Below are 21,788 nucleotides of genomic sequence, written 5' to 3'. Positions count from 1 at the left end.
GTGGGGAAAAAAAGTATTTAGTCAGCCACCAATTGTGCAAGTTCTCCCACTTAAAAAGATGAGAGAGGCCTGTAATTTTCATCATAGGTACACGTCAACTATGACAGACAAAATGAGAAAAAAAAATCCAGAAAATCACATTGTAGGATTTTTAATGAATTTATTGGCATATGATGGTGGAAAGTAAGTATTTGGTCAATAACAAAAGTTTCTCAATACTTTGTTATATACCCTTTGTTGGCAATGACACAGGTCAAACGTTTTCTGTAAGTCTTCAAAAGGTTTTCACACACTGTTGCTGGTATTTTGGCCCATTCCTCCATGCAGATCTCCTCTAGAGCAGTGATGTTTTGGGGCTGTCGCTGGGCAACACAGACTTTCAACTCCCCTCCAAAGATTTTCTATGGGGTTGAGATCTGGAGACTGGGTAGGCCACTCCAGGACCTTGAAATGCTTCTTACGAAGCCACTCCTTCGTTGCCCGGGCGGTGTGTTTGGGATCATTGTCATGCTGAAAGACCCAGCCACGTTTCATCTTCAATGCCTTTGCTGATGGAAGGAGGTTTTCACTCAAAATCTCACGATACATGGCCCCATTCATTCTTTCCTTTACACGGATCAGTCGTCCTGGTCCCTTTGCAGAAAAAACAGCCCCAAAGCATGATGTTTCCAACCCCATGCTTCACAGTAGGTATGGTGTTCTTTGGATGCAACTCAGCATTCTTTGTCCTCCAAACATGACGAGTTGAGTTTTTACCAAAAAGTTATATTTTGGTTTCATCTGACCATATGACATTCTCCCAATCCTCTTCTGGATCATCCAAATGCACTTCAGACGGGCCTGGACATGTACTGGCTTAAGCAGGGGGACACGTCTCGCACTGCAGGATTTGAGTCCCTGGCGGCGTAGTGTGTTACTGATGGTAGGCTTTGTTACTTTGGTCCCAGCTCTCTGCAGGTCATTCACTAGGTCCCCCCGTGTGGTTCTGGGATTTTTGCTCACCGTTCTTGTGATCATTTTGACCCCACGGGGTGAGATCTTGCGTGGAGCCCCAGATCGAGGGAGATTATCAGTGGTCTTGTATGTCTTCCATTTCCTAATAATTGCTCCCACAGTTAATTTCTTCAAACCAAGCTGCTTACCTATTGCAGATTCAGTCTTCCCAGCCTGGTGCAGGTCTACAATTTTGTTTTTGGTGTCCTTTGACAGCTCTTTGGTCTTGGCCATTGTGGAGTTTGGAGTGTGACTGTTTGAGGTTGTGGACAGGTGTCTTTTATACTGATAACAAGTTCAAACAGGTGCCATTAATACAGGTAACGAGTGGAGGACAGAGGAGCCTCTTAAAGAAGAAGTTACAGGTCTGTGAGAGCCAGAAAACTTGCTTGTTTGTAGGTGACCAAATACTTATTTTCCACCATAATTTGCAAATAAATTCATTAAAAATCCTACAATGGGATTTTCTGGAAAAAAAATTCTCAATTTGTCTGTCATAGTTGACGTGTACCTATGATGAAAATTACAGGCCTCTCTCATCTTTTTAAGTGGGAGAACTTGCACAATTGGTGGCTGACTAAATACTTTTTTTCCCCACTGTATATATACAGGGGGGTACCGTTGCAGAGTCAATGTGCGGGGGCACCGGCTAGTTGAGGTAGTTGAGGTAATATGTACATGTGGGTAGAGTTAAAGTGACTATGCATAAATTAAAGCAGATGGTGTTAGTTTCAATCAAAACTTAGGCCTATATCCTGCTTAGTGGCTCATGCTATTGAGTTTTGGCCACATGAGGATTTTTTGGGGGACTATTCAGCTTCAGATAAGAAATGACCGAGGAGGTGTTTTTTGGTGTAACATGTTATACTGTAGCCTACTATTATATGTGCTTCTGTTATTGAAAATAGGCCAACTAATGAATCATTATTTGATCTTGCGAGCTATTGGACGGCAGGTAGCTTAGTGGGTAAGAGCGTTGTGCCAGTAACCGAAAGGTCTCTGGTTCTAATCCCCGAGCCGACTAGGTGAAAAATCTGTCGATGTGCCCTTAAGCAAGGCACTTAACCCTAATTGCTCATGTAAGTCGCTCTGGATAAGAGCGTCTGCTAAATGACTAAAATGTAAAATATTGATTCAGCTTTGACCTAACTTTACTAAACGAGCACCATTGTGAGAAGTGATAATCTTCTATTTATAATAATAATAATAATAATAATAAGTGATGAGTATGACTATTAGCCGTAGGCAACAGATCTTGATTAGGGTTATTTTAAGCGATTTGAGCGACCTTTGAATCGTGGAGGTGAAAGGACAGCGCCGTAACCAAGTGGTCACATATCGTTCTGGGTTCCACTGCACAAGAGGGGGTCCATGGAGTTTTATGAACATCAAGGCAGACACAGTGAATTTGGATTCTAGATCTCATTGGTGTGATGATGAGGTTCATGCAGTGGATCCGTTTTCTCTTCATACACAATAGAGGTGGTACATTTCTGTAAGCTAAGCACTCGGACAGTAGGGTGAGTTCAAGTGCGTCATAGTCTACATGATCCCTAAGTCCATAACAAACTGTTTTGAAGACAGATGTTTTAGAAACCTACTTATAGGCTGTTATAGCCTAGATATTTATTTAGTATGTCATTCTATCGTTTTCATGGAATTTGAGTAGTAATTAAATATAATTTATTTATAATTTATCAGAATACATTTCCCAGAAATATTTTTACCAGCTCCGTGTATTCTCAAATTGAAAACATTTAGGGTGCGCCGCTCCTGCGGGCTACGACAACACTACATCCCTGCATACAGTACATACATAGAAACATCTATGAGAAGTGAAAATTGGCTTTGTGAGTTAAGCACCATCTGTGTTATATAATGCACACATATGCTCTTCAGTATCTAAATAATTCATTATTAATGGTCACCGATAGTTTATTTAACAGCACCATAACTAACACTTAAAGCACATAACCTCAGCTCTACCACGCAATAACTCATATGTGATGAGGATTCTAGCCTAAGATGGCCGCCATGCATCACCCAAAAAGGTGCTACTTAGTGGAGGTGGATAATGGCTAGTTACTCACAACAATAAAAGCTGTTTCTTACCTGCAGGTTTGACTGAGTAGAAGCCGACTGCCTGTCCGTTTTTCCAAAGGATCTTGGCGTAGTCGTTCTCTCCGTGGCAGAGGAAAGGTAGTTCGCCAGAACTAATCTCCTTGGCTCTGTACACCACACGGTTCAAAACATACAGAACGATCCGCTCCCCTATGGTCTCCACCTGAAGACAAACACACAACCATGTCAGCACCACTAAAGTGTCTCATTTAATTCACTGACCCATACTGTCATATTCTCCAATAAGATATGATCAAATAAACCCACAAAATTGTATCTTTCGCTTATCTTCGGTTGCGTCTTTATTTTCCAACTATTTAATTTTGTTATAACTATATAATAACTTTTACAACGAATAGTGAGTATTGATGCACGTGCTATTTTGTATCTCTATACAACCATTGTGGTCTAGTTCCAACAAATAACAGTCATTTTGTTTTCAAAGGAGAGACAACTGATCATACCTCCACAGCTCCATCTCTGGTCGAGTCGGCTGTTTTTAAGATGTTCTCCAGTGACCACCATCGATCCAACAGGTACAGCCCCACCGCTGAGAGGAAATACACAAAAACAGTAGATAAATACAACATATCAACTATATATAAACCTCTTTTAAACATTATAACATAGTTTCTTAACTATTACATTTGGTAAATACAGTCAGGTCCACAATTATTGGCACCCTTGATAAAGATGAGCAAAAAAGTCTGTTAAAATAAATTATACAAATACTGAGCTATATTATATGCAAATAAATAAATAATAGAAAATTATAATATTTTGTCCTAACGCAATTGCTCAGAAAAATAGATTTGGTTTAACAAGTTAATTTTTTTTCTCTTAAAAAGATAAGGGTCAAATTTATTGCCACCACTGTTTTCAATACCTTTCAATACCTCACCTTGCAAGGAGCCTTTTTCTTAAATGTTTTATGAGATTGGAGAACACATTGGGAGGGATCTTAGACCATTCCTCCATACAGAATCTTTCCAGATCCTTGATATCCTTCGTCTGCGCTTATGGATGTGCCATCTTCAAATCAAACCATAGGTTTTCAATGGCTTTCAAGTCCGGAGACTGAGATGGCCAAATGTAGATTTTGTGGTCAATTAATAATTTATTTGTGGATTTTGATGTATGCTTGGGGTTATTGTCTTGCTGGAAGATCCACTTGCTGGCAGAGGCACCCAGGTTTTTGGCTAAAATATTCTGGAAAAGTACATCATGCCTTTCATCTTAACAAGGGCCCCAGGACCAGTGGAAGCAAAATATCTCCATAACATCAAAGATCCACCACCATATTTTACAGTAGGTATGTGGTTATTTTCTGCACATGCATCTTTCTTTTGACGCGAAACCCACCGCTGGTGTGCATGGCCAAAGAGCTCTATTTTCATGTCATCTGACCATAGCACTGGTTCCAATCCAATTGCCAATGCCATTTAGCAAACCCCAGGTGTTTACATTTGTTGGATGACATGAATATAGAGCTCTTTTGCCACCCACACCAGTGGTGGATTTGGTGTTGACAGTAGGATGTGATAAGCATAAAATAACTCCATACCTACTGTAAAATATGGTGGTGGATCTTTGATGTTATGGGGCTATTTTGCTCAGTATTTTTGCTCCAATTTATTTATCAAGGGTGCCAATAATTTTGGACCTGGCTGTATATATAAGGCATGTTGTTCCTGAAGACACAAAACACAGACTGGGGCATTACAACAATTCTTTGGTAGGAGGGAAGATTTGAACAAACCATGGTTCAAACTAAACTAGCCCAGTTACCCAGGAGCCGTCTCCATTTTGTGTCAACACCATCAACATTGTCCTCATCAGACAGTGTGAGTCACTCAGTCACCTGTAAACTGGTCCTGTTGGGAGAACAGGGCAAGGACTTTCTGTCTCATGTTGGCACCATATAGAGGAACGAAACCCACATTGGAAAGACCAATGGGCACCTGGGAGAGGACAGGAGAACAAGGTCAAAGTTCAACCATTAGCTTACAGGATCAATGTGACTGATTATTTCAAATTATATGAATTATATCATATTATTTTTGCCAGACCACAGAGCAACACCTGTCCCTGACTGTCTGCAGCTGGTTTCCCCTGGTTTCAATACGACATAGCCACGAGGAGAAGTTGTGCAGCACTGGATCCAAGCTTCTCACCTACAGCACATCACTTTGTTGTGGCTGTGGAATTGTTAGCTAGCTAGTTTTAACTTTAACACGTGTCAAACTCTTCACAGTTATTTTACCTGTGTAGAGTGTGGCAGGGTGATGGTTTATTTACCTGTGTAGAGTGTGGCAGAGTGAGAGTTTATTACCTGTGTTGAGTGTGGGAGAGTGAGGGTTTATTTATCTGTGTAGAGCGTAGCAGAGTGAGGGTTTATTTACCTGTGTAGAGTATGGCAGAGTGAGGGTTTATTTACCTGTGTAGAGTGTGGCTGCATGATTTAAAAAAAAACTGTGTAGAGTGTGGCAGAGTGAGGGTGTATTTAACAGTGTAGAATGTGGCAGAGTCAGGGTTATTTACCTGTGTAGAGTGAGGGTTTATTTACCTGTGTAGAGTTTGGCAGAGTGAAGATGTATTTACCTTTGTGGAGTGTGGCAGAGTGAGGGTATATTTACCTGTGTAGAGTGAGGTTTTATTTTCCTGTGCAGAGTGTGGAAGAGTGAGGATGTATTTACCTGTGTAGAGTGTGACAGAGTGAGGGTTTATTTACCTGTGTAGAGTGTGGCAGAGTGAGGGTTAATTTACCTGTGTAGAATGTGGCAGGGTGAGGATGTATTTACCTTTGTAAAATGTGGCAGAGTGAGGGTTAATTGACCTGTGTAGAATGTGGCAGAGTCCGGGTTATTTACCTGTGTAGAGTGAGGGTTTATTTACCTGTGTAGAGTGTGGCAGAGTGAAGGTCTATTTACCTTTGTAAAATGTGGCAGAGACAGGGTTTATTTACCTGTGTAGCGTAAGGGTATATTTACCTGTGTAGAGTGTGGAAGAGTGAGGATTTATTTACCTGTGTAGAGTGTGGCAGAGTGAGGATTTATTTACCTGTGTAGAGTGTGGCAGAGCGAGGGTTTATTGACCTGTGTAGAGTGTGGCAGGGTGAGGATTTATTTACCTGTGTAGAGTGTGGCAGAGCAAGGGTTTATTTACCTGTGTAGAGTGTGTCAAAGTGAGGGTTTATTTACCTGTGCAGAGTGTGGCAGAGTGAGGGTTTATTTACCTGTGTAGATTGTGGCAGAGTGAGGGTTTATTTACCTGTGTAGAATGTGGCAGAGACAGGGTTTATTTACCTGTGCAGAGTGAGGGTTTATTTACCTGTGTAGCGTGTGGAAGAGTGAGGTTTTATTTACCTGTGTAGAGTGTGACAGAGTGAGGGTTTATTTACCTGTGTAGAGTGTGGCAGAGTGAGGGTGTATTTACCTGTGTAGAATGTGGCAGAGTCCGGGTTATTTACCTGTGCAGATTGAGGGTTTATTTACCTGTGTAGAGTGTGGCAGGGTGAGGATTTATTTACCTGTGTGGAGTGTGGCAGAGTAAAGGTCTATTTACTTTTGTAAAATGTGGCAGAGACAGGGTCTATTTACCTGTGTAGCGTTAAGGTATATTTACCTGTGTAGAGTGTGGCAGAGTGAGGGTTTATTTACCTGTGTAGACTGTGGCAGACTGAGGGTTTATTTACCTGTGTAGAGTGTGGCAGAGTGAGGGTTTATTTACCTGTGTAGAGTGAGGATTTATTTACCTGTGTAGAGTGTGGCAGAGTGAGGGTTTATTTACCTGTGTAGAGTGTGTCAGAGTGAGTTTATTTTCCTGTGTAGAGTGTGTCAGAGTGAGGGTTAATTTAACTGTGTAGAGTGTGGCAGAGTGAGGGTTTATTTACCTGTGTAGAGTGAGGATTTATTTACCTGTGTAGAGTGTGTCAGAGTGAGGGTTAACTTAACTGTGTAGAGTGTGTCAGAGTGAGGGTTTATTTACCTGTTTAGAGTGTGTCAGAGTGAGGGTTTATTTACCTGTGTAGAGTGTGACAGAGTGAGGGTTTATTTACCTGTGTAGACTGTGGCAGAGTGAGGGTTTATTTACCTGTGTAGAATGTTGCAGAGTGAGTTTATTTTTAAACCTGTGTACAGTGTGGCAGAGTCAGGGTTTATTTACCTGTGTAAAGTGAGGATTTATTTACCTGTGTAGAGTGTGGCAGATTTAAGGTTTATTAACCTGTGTAGAGTGTGGCAGAGTGAGGGTTTATTTACCTGTGTAGAGTATGGCAGAGTGAGGGTTTATTTACCTGTGTAGAGTGTGTCTGCATGATTATTTGTTTTACCTGTGTAGAGTGTGGCAAAGTGAGGGTGTATTTAACAGTGTAGAATGTGGCAGAGTCAGGGTTATTTACCTGTGTAGAGTGAGGGTTTATTTAGCTGTGTAGAGTGAGGCAGAGTGAGGATTTATTTACCTGTGTACAGTTTGGCAGAGTGAGGGTTTATTTACCTGTGTAGAGTGTGGCAGGGTGAGGATTTATTTACCTGTGTGGAGTGTGGCAGAGTAAAGGTCTATTTACTTTTGTAAAATGTGGCAGAGACAGGGTCTATTTACCTGTGTAGCGTTAAGGTATATTTACCTGTGTAGAGTGTGGCAGAGTGAGGGTTTATTTACCTGTGTAGACTGTGGCAGACTGAGGGTTTATTTACCTGTGTAGAGTGTGGCAGAGTGAGGGTTTATTTACCTGTGTAGAGTGAGGATTTATTTACCTGTGTAGAGTGTGGCAGAGTGAGGGTTTATTTACCTGTGTAGAGTGTGTCAGAGTGAGTTTATTTTCCTGTGTAGAGTGTGTCAGAGTGAGGGTTAATTTAACTGTGTAGAGTGTGGCAGAGTGAGGGTTTATTTACCTGTGTAGAGTGAGGATTTATTTACCTGTGTAGAGTGTGTCAGAGTGAGGGTTAACTTAACTGTGTAGAGTGTGTCAGAGTGAGGGTTTATTTACCTGTTTAGAGTGTGTCAGAGTGAGGGTTTATTTACTTGTGTAGAGTGTGACAGAGTGAGGGTTTATTTACCTGTGTAGACTGTGGCAGAGTGAGGGTTTATTTACCTGTGTAGAATGTTGCAGAGTGAGTTTATTTTTAAACCTGTGTACAGTGTGGCAGAGTCAGGGTTTATTTACCTGTGTAAAGTGAGGATTTATTTACCTGTGTAGAGTGTGGCAGATTTAAGGTTTATTAACCTGTGTAGAGTGTGGCAGAGTGAGGGTTTATTTACCTGTGTAGAGTATGGCAGAGTGAGGGTTTATTTACCTGTGTAGAGTGTGTCTGCATGATTATTTGTTTTACCTGTGTAGAGTGTGGCAAAGTGAGGGTGTATTTAACAGTGTAGAATGTGGCAGAGTCAGGGTTATTTACCTGTGTAGAGTGAGGGTTTATTTAGCTGTGTAGAGTGAGGCAGAGTGAGGATTTATTTACCTGTGTACAGTTTGGCAGAGTGAGGGTTTATTTACCTGTGTAGAGTGTGGCAGTGAGGGTTTATTTACCCGTGTAGAGTGTGGAAGAGTTAGGGTTTATTTACCTGTGTAGAGTGTGACAGGGTGAGTGTTTATTTACCTGTGTAGAGCGTAGCAGAGTGAGGGTTTATTTACCTGTGTAGAGTATGGCAGAGTGAGGGTTTATTTACCTGTGTAGAGTGAGGTTTTATTTACCTGTGTAGAGTGTGGCAGAGTGAGGATGTATTTACCTGTGTAGAGTGTGGCAGAATGAGGGTTTAATTACATGTGTGGAGTGTGGCAGAGTGAGGGTTTATTTACCTGTGTAGAGTATGGCAGAGTGAGGGTTTATTTACCTGTGTAGAGTGTGTCTGCATGATTATTTGTTTTACCTGTGTAGAGTGTGGCAAAGTGAGGGTGTTTTTAACAGTGTAGAATGTGGCAGAGTCAGGGTTATTTACTTGTGTAGAGTGAGGGTTTATTTAGCTGTGTAGAGTGAGGCAGAGTGAGGATGTATTTACCTGTGTACAGTTTGGCAGAGTGAGGGTTTATTTACCTGTGTAGAGTGTGGCAGTGAGGGTTTATTTACCTGTGTAGAGTGTGGAAGAGTTAGGGTTTATTTACCTGTGTAGAGTGTGACAGGGTGAGTGTTTATTTACCTGTGTAGGGCGTAGCAGAGTGAGGGTTTATTTACCTGTGTGGAGTATGGCAGAGTGAGGGTTTATTTACCTGTGTAGAGTGAGGTTTTATTTACCTGTGTAGAGTGTGGCAGAGTGAGGATGTATTTACCTGTGTAGAGTGTGGCAGAATGAGGGTTTAATTACCTGTGTGGAGTGTGGCAGAGTGAGGGTTTATTTACCTGTGTAGAATGTGGCAGAGACAGGGTTTATTTACCTGTGCAGAGTGAGGGTTTATTTACAGTTGAAGTCGGAAGTTTACATACACCTTAGCCAAAAACATTTAAACTCAGTTTTTCACAATTCCTGACATTTAATCCTAGTACAAATTCCCTGTCTTAGGTCAGTTAGGATCACCACTTTATTTTAAGAATGTGAAATGTCAGAATAATAGTAGAGAGAATTTTTTATTTCAGCTTTTATTTCTTTCATCACATTCCCAGTGGGTCAGACGTTTACATACACTCAATTAGTATTTGGTAGCATTGCCTTTAAATTGTTTAACTTGGGTCAAACGTTTCGGGTAGCCTTCCACAAGCTTCCCACAATAAGTTGGGTGAATTTTGGCCCATTCCTCCTGACAGAGCTGGTGTAACTGAGTCAGGTTTATAGACCTCCTTGCTCGCACACGCTTTTTCAGTTCTGCACATACATTTTCTATAGGATTGAGGTCAGGGCTTTGTGATGGCCACTCCAATACCTTGACTTTGTTGTCCTTAAGCCATTTTGCCACAACTTTGGAAGTATGCTTGGGGTCATTGTCCATTTGGAAGACCCATTTGCGACCAAGCTTTAACTTCCTGACTGATGTCTTGAGATGTTGCTTCAATATATCCACATCATTTTCCTTCCTCATGATGCCATCTATTTTGTGAAGTGCACCAGTCCCTCCTTCAGCAAAGCACCCCCACAGCATGATGCTGCCACCCCCATGCTTTACGGTTGGGGTGGTGTGCTTCAGCTTGCAAACGTCCCCCTTTTTCCTCCAAACATAACGATGGTCATTATGGCCAAACAGTTCAAATTTTGTTTAATCAGACCATTTTTTTTTTTTTTTTTTACCTGTGTACAGTGTGGCAGAGTGAGGGCTTATTTACCTGTGTAGAATGTGGCGGAGTCAGGTTTTATTTACCTATGTAGAGTATGGCAGGGTTATTATTTATTTTACCTGTGTAGAGTGAGGCAGAGTGAGGGTGTATTTACCTGTGTAGAATGTGGCAGAGTGAGGGTTTATTTACCTATGTAGAGTGTGGAAGAGTGAGGATTTATTTACCTGTGTGTTGTTTGCGAGGGTGAGGTGTTGGGGTGAGTCAGGTGTGCTGTGGAGGAGGCTGTTCATGTAGTCCTGGGCTGATCTCTCCAGGTTCTCTTGGCTCACGCTGACCAGGCCGTCAACAGGGAACTCCATCCCTACAGGAACACAGAGCACCCAGTCACCACAGTTCACAGAAAAGCAGTGTGTAGACACACACGTCATATTTATTTCCTTTAAATAATCCTACATTTCAGAAGGGAAGTCTCATTGTCAAATCAAATCAAATAAAGTTTTATTGGTCACATGCGCCGAATACAACAGGTGCAGACATTACAGTGAAATGCTTACTTACAGCCCTTAACCAACAGTGCATTTATTTTTAACAAAAGAAAAAGTAAAAATAAAACAACAACAAAAAAAGTGTTGAGAAAAAAAAGAGCAGAAGTAAAATAAAGTAACAGTAGGGAGGCTATATATACAGGGGGGTACCGTTGCAGAGTCAATGTGCGGGGGCACCGGCTAGTTGAGGTAGTTGAGGTAATATGTACATGTGGGTAGAGTTAAAGTGACTATGCATAAATAATTAACAGAGTAGCAGCAGCGTAAAAAGGATGGGGTGGGGGGGCAGTGCAAATAGTCCGGGTAGCCATGATTAGCTGTTCAGGAGTCTTATGGCTTGGCGGTAGAAGCTGTTGAGAAGTCTTTTGGACCTAGACTTGGCACTCCGGTACCGCTTGCCGTGCGGTAGCAGAGAGAACAGTCTATGACTAGGGTGGCTGGAGTCTTTGACAATTTTGAGGGCCTTCCTCTGACACCGCCTGGTATAGAGGTCCTGGATGGCAGGAAGCTTGGCCCCAGTGATGTACTGGGCCGTACACACTACCCTCTGTAGTGCCTTGCGGTCGGAGGCCAAGCAGTTGCCATACCAGGCGGTGATGCAACCAGTCAGGATGCTCTCGATGGTGCAGCTGTAGAATTTTTTGAGGATCTGAGGACCCATGCCACATCTTTTCAGTCTCCTGAGGGGGAATAGGCTTTGTCGTGCCCTCTTCACGACTGTCTTGGTGTGTTTGGACCATGATAGTTCGTTGGTGATGTGGACACCAAGGAACTTGAAGCTCTCAACCTGTTCCACTACAGCCCCGTCGATGAGAATGGGGGGCGTGCTCAGTCCTCTTTTTTTCCTGTAGTCCACAATCATCTCCTTTGTCTTGGTCACGTTGAGGGAGAGGTTGTTGTCCTGGCACCACACGACCAGGTCTCTGACCTCCTCCCTATAGGCTGTCTCATCGTTGTCGGTGATCAGGCCTACCACTGTTGTGTCGTCGGCAAACTTAATGATGGTGTTGGAGTCGTGCCTGGCCATGCAGTCATGGGTGAACAGAGAGTACAGGAGGGGACTGAGCACGCACCCCTGAGGGGCCCCCGTGTTGAGGATCAGTGTGGCAGATGTGTTGTTACCTACCCTTACCACCTGGGGGCGGCCCGTCAGGAAGTCCAGGATCCAGTTGCAGAGGGAGGTGTTTAGTCCCAGGATCCTTAGCTTAGTGATGAGCTTAGAGGGCACTATGGTGTTGAATGCTGAGCCGTAGTCAATGAATAGCATTCTCACGTAGGTGTTCCTCTTGTCCAGGTGGGAAAGGGCAGTGTGGAGTGCAATAGAGATTGCATCATCTGTGGATCTGTTGAGGCGGTATGCAAACTGGAGTGGGTCTAGAGTTTCTGGGATAATGCTGTTGATGTGAGCCATGACCAGCCTTTCAAAGCACTTCATGGCTACAGACGTCAGTGCTACGGGTCGGTAGTCATTTAGGCAGGTTATCTTAGAGTCCTTGGGCACGGGGACTATGGTGGTCTGCTTGAAACATGTTGGTATTACAGACTCAGTCAGGGACATGTTGAAAATGCCAGTGAAGACACTTGCCAGTTGGTCAGCACATGCTCGGAGTACACGTCCTGGTAATCCGTCTGGCCCTGCGGCCTTGTGAATGTTGACCTGCTTAAAAGTCTTACTCACATCGGCTACGGAGAGCGTGATCACATAGTCATCCGGAACAGCTGGTGCTCTCATGCATGCTTCAGTGTTGCTTGCCTCGAAGTGAGCATAGAAGTGGTTTAGCTCGTCTGGTAGGCTTGTGTCACTGGGCAGCTCGCGGCTGTACTTCCCTTTGTAGTCTGTAATAGTTTTCAAGCCCTGCCACATCCGACGAGCGTCAGAGCCAGTGTAGTACGATTCAATCTTAGTCCTGTATTGACTCTTTGCCTGTTTGATGGTTCGTCGGAGGTCATAGCGGGATTTCTTATAAGCGTCCGGGTTAGAGTCCCGTTCCTTGAAAGCGGCAGCTCTACCCTTTAGCTCAGTGCGGATGTTTCCTGTAATCCATGGCTTCTTGGTTGGGGTATGTACGTACGGTCACTGTGGGGACGACATCATCAATGCACTTATTGATGAAGCCAGTGACTGATGTGGTGTACTCCTCAATGCTGTCTGAAGAATCCCGGAACATGTTCCAGTCTGTGCTAGCAAAACAGTCCTGTAGTTTAGCATCTGCGTCATCTGACCACTTTTTTATTAACCAAGTCACTGGTGCTTCCTGCTTTAGTTTTTGCTTATAAGCAGGAATCAGGAGGATAGAGTTGTCATGGGAAAGGCAGTGACACAGACATGATCCTTATCTTGGGAGTTCAACTGTTGGTTGGAGGTTTACGCACTAAGGCCTTTTCATATATGCAAGTTGCAGATTAACATGTGGCTCTAATGGTACCAGGGAATCATTAATGCTGCCATCCCGGCAGGCATAAACTAGACTCAGTGTGCAAAACATTAAGAACACCTGCTCTTTCCATGACATAGACTGACCAGGTGAATCCAGGTGAAAGCTATGATCCCTTATTGATGACACTTGTTAAATCCACTTCAATCAGTGTAGATGAAGGGGAGGAGACAGGTTAAAGAAGGACTTCTAAGCCTTGAGACAATTGAGACATGGATTGTGTATGTGTGCCATTCAGAGGGTGAATGGGCAAGACAAAAGATTTAAGTGCCTTTGAACGGGGTATGGTAGTAGGTGCCAGGCGCACCGGTTTGTGTGTGTCAAGAACTGCAACACTGCTGGGTTTTTCACGCTCAACAGTTTCCCGTGTGTATCAACAATGGTCCACCACCCAAAGGACATCCAGCCAACTTGACACAACTGTGGGAAGCATTGGAGTCAACATGGGCCAGCATCTCTGTGGAACGCTTTCGACACGTTGTAGTCCATGCCCCGACGAATTGAGGCTGTTCTGAAGGCAAAATGGGGTGCAATCAAATATTAGGAAGGTGTTCCTAAAGTTTTGTAGACTCAGTGTAAACTGACAGATCAGTGATTCTAAAAACAATATCTCCCACAATGCAAGAGAATCAAGTAGGCCATCGGTGGATGAGATGATGTTGCTCCAGCAAGCTGATAGTTTAATTCTTACTACTTGTTGACTAGCAGTTTGCAGACAAGACTGTGGCAGATCTTCAGAAAGTGACTGCAGTTTTAGGACTTACAACAAAAGGAATGCAGAGTCATCTGTGTGTCCTCTAACATTTGTATTATAACATTATATTTTGTAATTAAATGATGTGCTGCTATCTATTTATTTGATTACATTAGTCTATCGTAGTCTATAGTAGTAATTATATTAGTCTAATGAATTTCTCATGACCATCTGAACAGCCCAAAGTAGATTTAAATTATTATGACAATAGCATTTAATAACAAAGACAACATATCTCTGCCCCAGCCTTGATCATTCAGTGTGTATGCTGAATACAGTACTTTCAAACAATAGTCTTGACTAACATGGTTCATCTACGCAGGGAAGGAGGAGATTACGCTTCTACTGAGCTGTCATCATCATCTAATCTAATCCACTTGTCACAACAAATACCAATAATCCTGCTTTGATCTTTCATGCTTACTTGTGTGTCCAACTAACGAGCGGTCAAGGTCGTTTCAGAAGAAGAGAAAGTAAATAGACAGTACAGTCGTGGTCAAAAGTTTTGAGAATGACACAAGTCTTCACAAAGTTCGCTGCTTCAGTGTTATGAGATATTTTTGTCAGATGTTACTATGGTATACTGAAGTATAATTACAAGCATTCCATAAGTGTCAAAGGCTTTTATTGACAATTACATTAAGTTTATGCAAAGAGTCAATATTTGCAGTGTTGACCCTTATTTTTCAAGACCTCTGCAATCCGCCCTGGCATGCTGTCAATTAACTTCTGGGCCACATCCTGACTGATGGCAGCCCATTCTTGCATAATCAATGCTCGGAGTTTGTCAGAATTTGTGGGTTTTTGTTTGTCCACCCGCCTCTTGAGGATCGACCACAAGTTTTCAATGGGATTAAGGTCTGGGGAGTTTCCTGGCCATGGACCCAAAATGTCGATGTTTGGTTCCCCGAGCCACTTAGTTATCACTTTTGCCTTATGGCAAGGTGCTCCATCATGCTGGAAAAGGCATTGGTCATCAACAAACTGTTATTGGATGGTTGGGAGGAGTTGCTCTCAGAGGATGTGTTGGTACCATTCTTTATTCATGGCTGTGTTCTTAGGCAAAATTGTGAGTGAGCCCACTCCCTTGGCTGAAAAGCAACCCTACACATGAATGGTCTCAGGATGTTTTACTGTTGGCATGACACAGGACTGATGGTAGCGCTCACCTTGTCTTCTCCGGACAAGCTTTTTTCCGGATGTCCCAAACAATCGGAAAGGGGATTCATCAGAGAAAATGACTTTACCCCAGTCCTCAGCAGTCCAATCCCTGTACCTTTTGCAGAATATCAGTCTGTCCCTGATGTTTTTCCTGGAGATAAGTGGCTTCCTCGCTGCCCTTCTTGACACCAGGCCATCCTCCAAAAGTATTTGCCTCACTGCGCGTGCAGATGCACTCACACCTGCCTGCTGCCATTCCTGAGCAAGCTCTGCACTGGTGGTGCCCCGATCCCGCAGCTGAATCAACTTTAGGAGACGGTCCTGGCGCTTGCTGGACTTTCTTCACAAGCCTTCTTCACAACAATTGAACCTCTCTCCTTGAAGTTCTTGATGATCCGATAAATGGTTGATTTAGGTGCAATCTTACTAGCAGCAATATCCTTGCCTGTGAAACCCTTTTTGTGCAAAGCAATGATGACGGCACGTGTTTCCTTGCAGGTAACCATGGTTAACAGAGGAAGAACAATGATTTAAAGCACCACCCTCCTTTTAAAGTTTCCAGGCTGTTATTCTAACTCAATCAGCATGAGAGTGATCTCCAGCCTTGTCCTCGTCAACACTCTCACCTGTGTTAACGAGAGAATCACTGACATGATGGCAGCTGGTCCTTTTGTGGCAGGGCTGAAATGCAGTGGAAATGTTTTTGGGGGGATTAAGTTCATTTTCATGGCAAAGAGGGACTTTGCAATTAATTGCAATTCATCTGATCACTCTTCATGACATTCTGGAGTATATGCAAATTTGTATTCTGTACAGGCTTCCTTCTTTTCACTCTGTCAATTAGGTTAGTATTGTGGAGTAACTACAATGTTGTTGATCCATCCTCAGTTTTCTCCTATCACAGCCATTAAACGCTGTAACTGTTTTAAAGTCACCATTGGCCTCATGGTGAAATCCCTTAGCGGTTTCCTTCCTCTCCGGCTACTGAGTTAGGAAGGACGCCTGCATCTTTGTAGTGACTGGGTGTATTGGTACACCATCCAAAGTGTAATGAACAACTTCACCATGCTCAAAGGGATATTCAATGTCCACTTTTTGTATTGGAAAACCTCCCTGGTCTTTGAAGTTGAATCTGTGTTTGAAATTCACTGCTCGACTGATGGACCTTGCAGATAATTGTATGTGTGGGGTACAGAGATGATGTAGTCATTCAGAAATCATCTTAAACACTATTATTGCACACAGAGTGAGTCCATGCAACTGTGACTTGGTAAGCACATTTTTACTTCTGAACTTATTTAGGCTTGCCATAACAAACTAACAGGCCAGTGACGAACAATCTCAATTTAATCCATTTTAAATTGAGGTTGTAACACAACAAAATGTGGAAGAATTCAAGGGGTGTGAATGCTTTCTGAAGGCACTGTAGATAACATTTTCTTTGGAAAAAATAATATTTAGTATTTTATAGATAGAAAGATAAAAAAAAGTATTTATCCACAATCTGCTCTGGACAAAATGCAACCAAAGTGTTTAGGCTGACTTCATCCAGTGTCCACAAAAATGTATTTGTGTGATATGCAAAGATGTGCATATTTAAATGAGCTATCGCCTCATTTGCATATTGTAATACAATATTTCATAAAATGTTTAACCCAAAAAAATCTTATATTTTGGTGTACATTCAACTGGTAAAATTTGATTGGATTAAGGGGAAAAAACTACCCTTTGGGTGCCTGTCTTTAAAGTACCAGGTTTTCCCCACTAGATGTCACTGTTGCTGCTACTGCCACACCCTTTTATCAATTTTGCTGGTCTCGTGTTTATTAAACGGATCACTATAAAAAAAACAAAGAATCCATATGTATAATTTATTGGGTAAAAAAAACGCCAACGTTTCGGCATTAATGTGCCTTCTTCAGGGTAATGTCATGATTGCACGAACCAGTTTATGTAGACAAACAGTGCAATTCGTGCAACCAATGACAAGAGTGAGGGGTGTGTTGTGATTGCTAGGTTGATCAGAACGATTTGAGCGAATCTGTTAAAAGACAATGGCCCACAGCATATTGAATATATTATGCCATTGTTATCATTAGCATAACATTAGCATCAACATACATTATTGTTTCAAGCATGGAGGAGGAGGTGTTATTGTGTGTGGGTGCTTTGCTGGTGACACTGTCAGTGATTTATTTAGAATTCAAGGCACACTTAACCAGCATGGCTACCACAGCATTCTGCAGTCATACGCCATTCCATCTGGTTTGGGCTTAGTGGGACTATCATTTGTTTTTCAACAGGACAATGACCCAACACACCTCCAGGCTGTGTAAGGGCTATTTGACCAAGAAGGAGAGTGATGAAGTGCTGCATCAGTTGACCTGGCCTCCATAATTCCCCCGACCTCAACCCAATTGAGATGGTTTGGGATGAGTCGGACGGCAGAGTGAAGGAAAAGCAGCCAACAAGTGCTCAGCATATGTGGGAACTCCTTCAAGACTGTTGGAAAAGCATTCCAGGTGAAGCTGGTTGAGAGAATGCCAAGAGTGTGCAAAGCAGTCATCAAGGCAAAAGGTGGTTATTTGAAGAATCTCAAATATAAAATATATTTTGATTTGTTTAACACTTTTTTGGTTACTACATGATTCCATATGTGTTATTTCATAGTTTTGATATCTTCACTATTATTCTACAATGTAGAAAATAGTTTTAAAAAATAAAGAAAAACCCTTGAATGAGTAGGTGTGTCCAAACATTTGACTGGTACTGTATATATTGAAATATTTCCAATTTCATTTAAAATAATAGTTACATGTAATCGTTTGGTTCAACCATAATGCATAATAAGCATCATCAACGGGGGAACATATTGGGTGTACGCTGATAAGCTGTAGAAAGAATACATTCATTTTACAAGACCTGTTCACAGAAAATATAATTGGTCATAAGAAGGGCCTGAGATCAAAGTCAATATTCAGACCACTAGGGGTCAGTGTTTTTAAATAGGATATCCCAGTAGCCCTCCCTATGTAGTAGTAGGATCTCCATGTTACCTCCTCTCCTTGGTAGAGCAACATGCTCAATGCCTGTGTATTTGAGGGAGGAGATGGGATGGTTGGCTTCAACAAAGTGAGCTGCTACTGGATAGTCAGTGTTCTTACACCTGATTGAGCTGCGGTGTTCAGCTATGCGTTGTTTTAATTGTATTTTCATTTGTCCTAACGTACGCTTTCCCACATGTACAGGTGATGAAGATAGATTACCCCCTTTGTCTTGCATGAGATGATACTTCTAACAGGGACTTTTCGACCTGTATGTGGGTGTCTGAAGAAGGATGTTTTTGTAGTGCTGTTGCACTGTGCTCATGAGCCACATTTGTAGTTCTCATTTGGAATGGGTGTCAAGAGTGTCTGAGTGGGCTCAGGGGGCAGGTCAGATCTCACCAAGCTTTCCCCAATATTGGCGACCACGCTTACAGACCACCAGTGGGTGCTCCTTGAAGAGGTGTGGAATTTGTTTGTCTGGTTGCAGAATATGCCAGTGCTTTTTCCGGATTGCTTTCATTTTCTTCGAACACTTGGTGCACTTAGTGCAAAACACTGCTGCGTTGTTTTTCTTCTTTGGTTTAGTTTTTAGGAATTCCTCTCTTTGTTTTTGAGATATTTTCATCATTGCAGAATTACGATTTTTGTCCTTGTAGCCTCTCATTTTGAATTGATCTGTCATAAAAAATAAATTAACAATTCTTAGCATTGCTGTCAAAATCTGATTGGTGGCCACAGATTAGTTTAACCCTGCATAACTGGCTATATGGTAGACCATTCTTGAGAGGAAGAGGATGCATACTATCCGCACGTAGCAGGGTATTGCGGTCTGTGGGCTTTGTATATAAGTCTGTATGTAATGCATCATTCTCTTTGATGATCCATAAATCCAGCTAGTTAATTTTTCTCTCATCAGTCAGCATGGATGCATTTGAGATATTAAAACGGATCACAACATTTTCTTTACAACTCAATAGCTTTAGCTCATTATGAAAATAATACTAATAATGTCATCCTCACAATTCAAGCCAGTCCTCCATGAAAGCAATGCAGTTTGCACTTCTCTTAGGCCTAATCTACGTCCAGGAACCGGCCCCTGTGTTTGTGATTTATTCCACACAGAAAAAAGGTCTGGATTAGACCATTTCCTGGTGAACAAGCAAACCAGTAGGCTAAAGCAGTTATAATGGTTTCAATGTTATGGTCTCTAAGGGTCTTCAATGGTAAAAGTCCAAAACACATACTGTATAGTGTTTTGTAATGGTATTGGGTTGGGTTTAATGGTAAATGACACTAATCACACAACATATAAAAGAGGTGTTCTAATACTTTTATTGACAAACAGAAGACTGCCATGCAACAGTCACTAGTCAATTTCTCTATACATTTGTTGGGGTTGTTGGACAAGCCGTCATATGAGAATTGCACCACAGGGATAGCCCTCTCAAGAGAGCTGCTATTTGTTGGACTATTCAAGGAGAGTTGGGTTGAAGCATTTGGGTGCTAAGAGAAGGACAAACTGAATTGCTTTCATGGAGGACTGGCTTGACTTGAGGATAACCACACAATTTATTTTAATTACGGGCAAAAGCTATTGGTTTTCTACCCAAAGTTGCAAAGAAAATGTCAATTTATTTAGATTCCTCGCGTCTCAAATCACTGTTAAGAAGAGGTTTGGTCTAAATGTAAATGTAACCTGTCATACGCCTCTCTTTTAACCATTACCATGCTAATACTAAGAACAGGTTGAACACGTTTGTCTGATTTAGGGGCACACCAAACCGCCCCCGAAGCTAACTTTGTAGGCTAACATCTCAAATCACTTTACATTAACATTTGTTTTGTGCATTTTTGTAATTTAGCAGATGTTCTTATCCAGAGCGACTTACAGTTAGTGCATTCGTCTTAAGATGGCTAGGTTAGACAACCACATATTGAGACAACCACACAGTTGTGGTAAGTACATTTTTACTCAATAAAGAAGTAATCAGCAAAGTCAGTGCTAGTAGGAAAAGAGAAGTAAAACAAAATGATGTGGGGGGATAAGACTGAGATGTCTTATTTAAGATACTCTTTGAAGGTGGCAATCGAGGTAATCAAGCAGCAAGCTAACATTAACACTACGCTAATGTTCCAAACTGCTCTGAGAGAAGAACCGCCAAGGGAATAGAAACAGTCCACCACATGCTGAGAGAGAGAGAGAGAACACTACATCTGTTTTCAGTTATAACAGCAGAATGGATCTACTGTCAGAGAGTTCCAAACCTCACAGCCGAAAGACAATGACTTCTTGAAGATGTTATTAACTGAAGATGTTATAGCGTCAGTTGGATCATTTGAGAATGGGTTCTTCTCAAACTGTTTTTGCTTCCTCAACAATTGTTGAGAACCAGAAGGAACACTAGATTCTAGCTAGCTTTCTCCAACAGGAATCACAAGTTCTGCAAGTTGATTATCCTGTTATGACGTCAGATCAGCCTATGTTTAAATCTACCTGTAGACTGTTTAAGACGAGTCAACCAAACTATGATACAAAATGTAGTACACACTGACTCAAAGTAACAATGGACAATAACTGGTTAGGATCTCCGTTTGTGACCTTCAGTACAATTAAATCAACAACATACTGAGTTTGTCAACAAAGCAGGCATTTATCTATACTGAACAAAAATATAAACGCAACATATAAAGTGTTGGTCCCATGTTTCCTGAACTGAAATAAAAGATCCCAGAAATGTTCTATAGGCACAAAAAGCTTATTTCTCTCAAATTTTGTGCACAAATTTGTTTAAATCCCTGTTAGTGAGCATTTATCATTTGCCAAGATAATCCATCCACCTGACAGGTGTGACATATCAAGAAGCTGATTAAACAGCATGATCATTACACAGGAGCACCTTGTGCTGGGGACAATAAAAGGCCACTCTAAAATATGCAGTTTTGTCACAAAGCACAATGCCACAGATGTCTCAAGATTTTAGGGAGTGTGCAGTTGGAATGCTGACTGCAGGAATGTCCACCAGAGCTTTTTCCAGATAATTGAATGTTCATTTCTCAACCATATGTCACGATCGTCGGGAAGAGAGGACCAATGCGCAGCGTGGAATGTGAACACTTATTTATTTGAGTCACCACACGAACAAAACAACAAACGATAACTTGACGTCCTTGGTTACACTACACAAAACCTATACGGAACAACACACCCTGGCTCAACATAACAGAGTACCAGAGCCAGGGCGTGACACCATAAGCCTCCACCAACGTTGTTTTAGAGAATTTGGCAGTACGTCCAACCGGCCTCACAACCGCAGACCATGTGTAACCACACCAGCCCAGGACCTCTACCGCAGGCTTCTTTACCTGCGGAATCGTCTGAGACCAGCCACCCGGACAGCTGATGAAACTGAGGAGTATTTATGTCTGTAATAAAGCCCTTTTGTGCGGGAAAACACATTCTGATGCCCTCCCAGGCCCACCCATGGCTGTGCCCCTGCCCAGTCATGTGAAATCCATAGATTAGGGCCTAA

At 42.1% G+C, this 21,788-nt stretch overlaps 1 protein-coding gene across 1 annotated transcript in view; it reads right to left on the bottom strand.

Annotated features, from left to right (window-relative positions):
• Positions 1–21,788, bottom strand: part of LOC121530727 (titin) — a 52,179-nt gene that overhangs the window by 16,868 nt on the left and 13,523 nt on the right. Inside the window, exons 2-5 of the mRNA XM_041835926.2 lie at positions 10,541–10,677; positions 4,976–5,075; positions 3,579–3,664; positions 3,106–3,277 (exon numbers count right to left, since the gene is read on the bottom strand). Coding sequence (XP_041691860.2) covers positions 3,106–3,277; positions 3,579–3,664; positions 4,976–5,075; positions 10,541–10,675 — 493 coding nt within the window. The 5' untranslated portion in view covers positions 10,676–10,677. The remainder of the gene's footprint in view (positions 1–3,105; positions 3,278–3,578; positions 3,665–4,975; positions 5,076–10,540; positions 10,678–21,788) is intronic.

The sequence above is a fragment of the Coregonus clupeaformis genome, chromosome 18, assembly GCF_020615455.1.
Source record: "Coregonus clupeaformis isolate EN_2021a chromosome 18, ASM2061545v1, whole genome shotgun sequence".
In the NCBI taxonomy this organism is placed as follows: Eukaryota; Metazoa; Chordata; class Actinopteri; order Salmoniformes; family Salmonidae; genus Coregonus; species Coregonus clupeaformis.
This window is presented reverse-complemented; position numbering and strand designations above follow the sequence as displayed.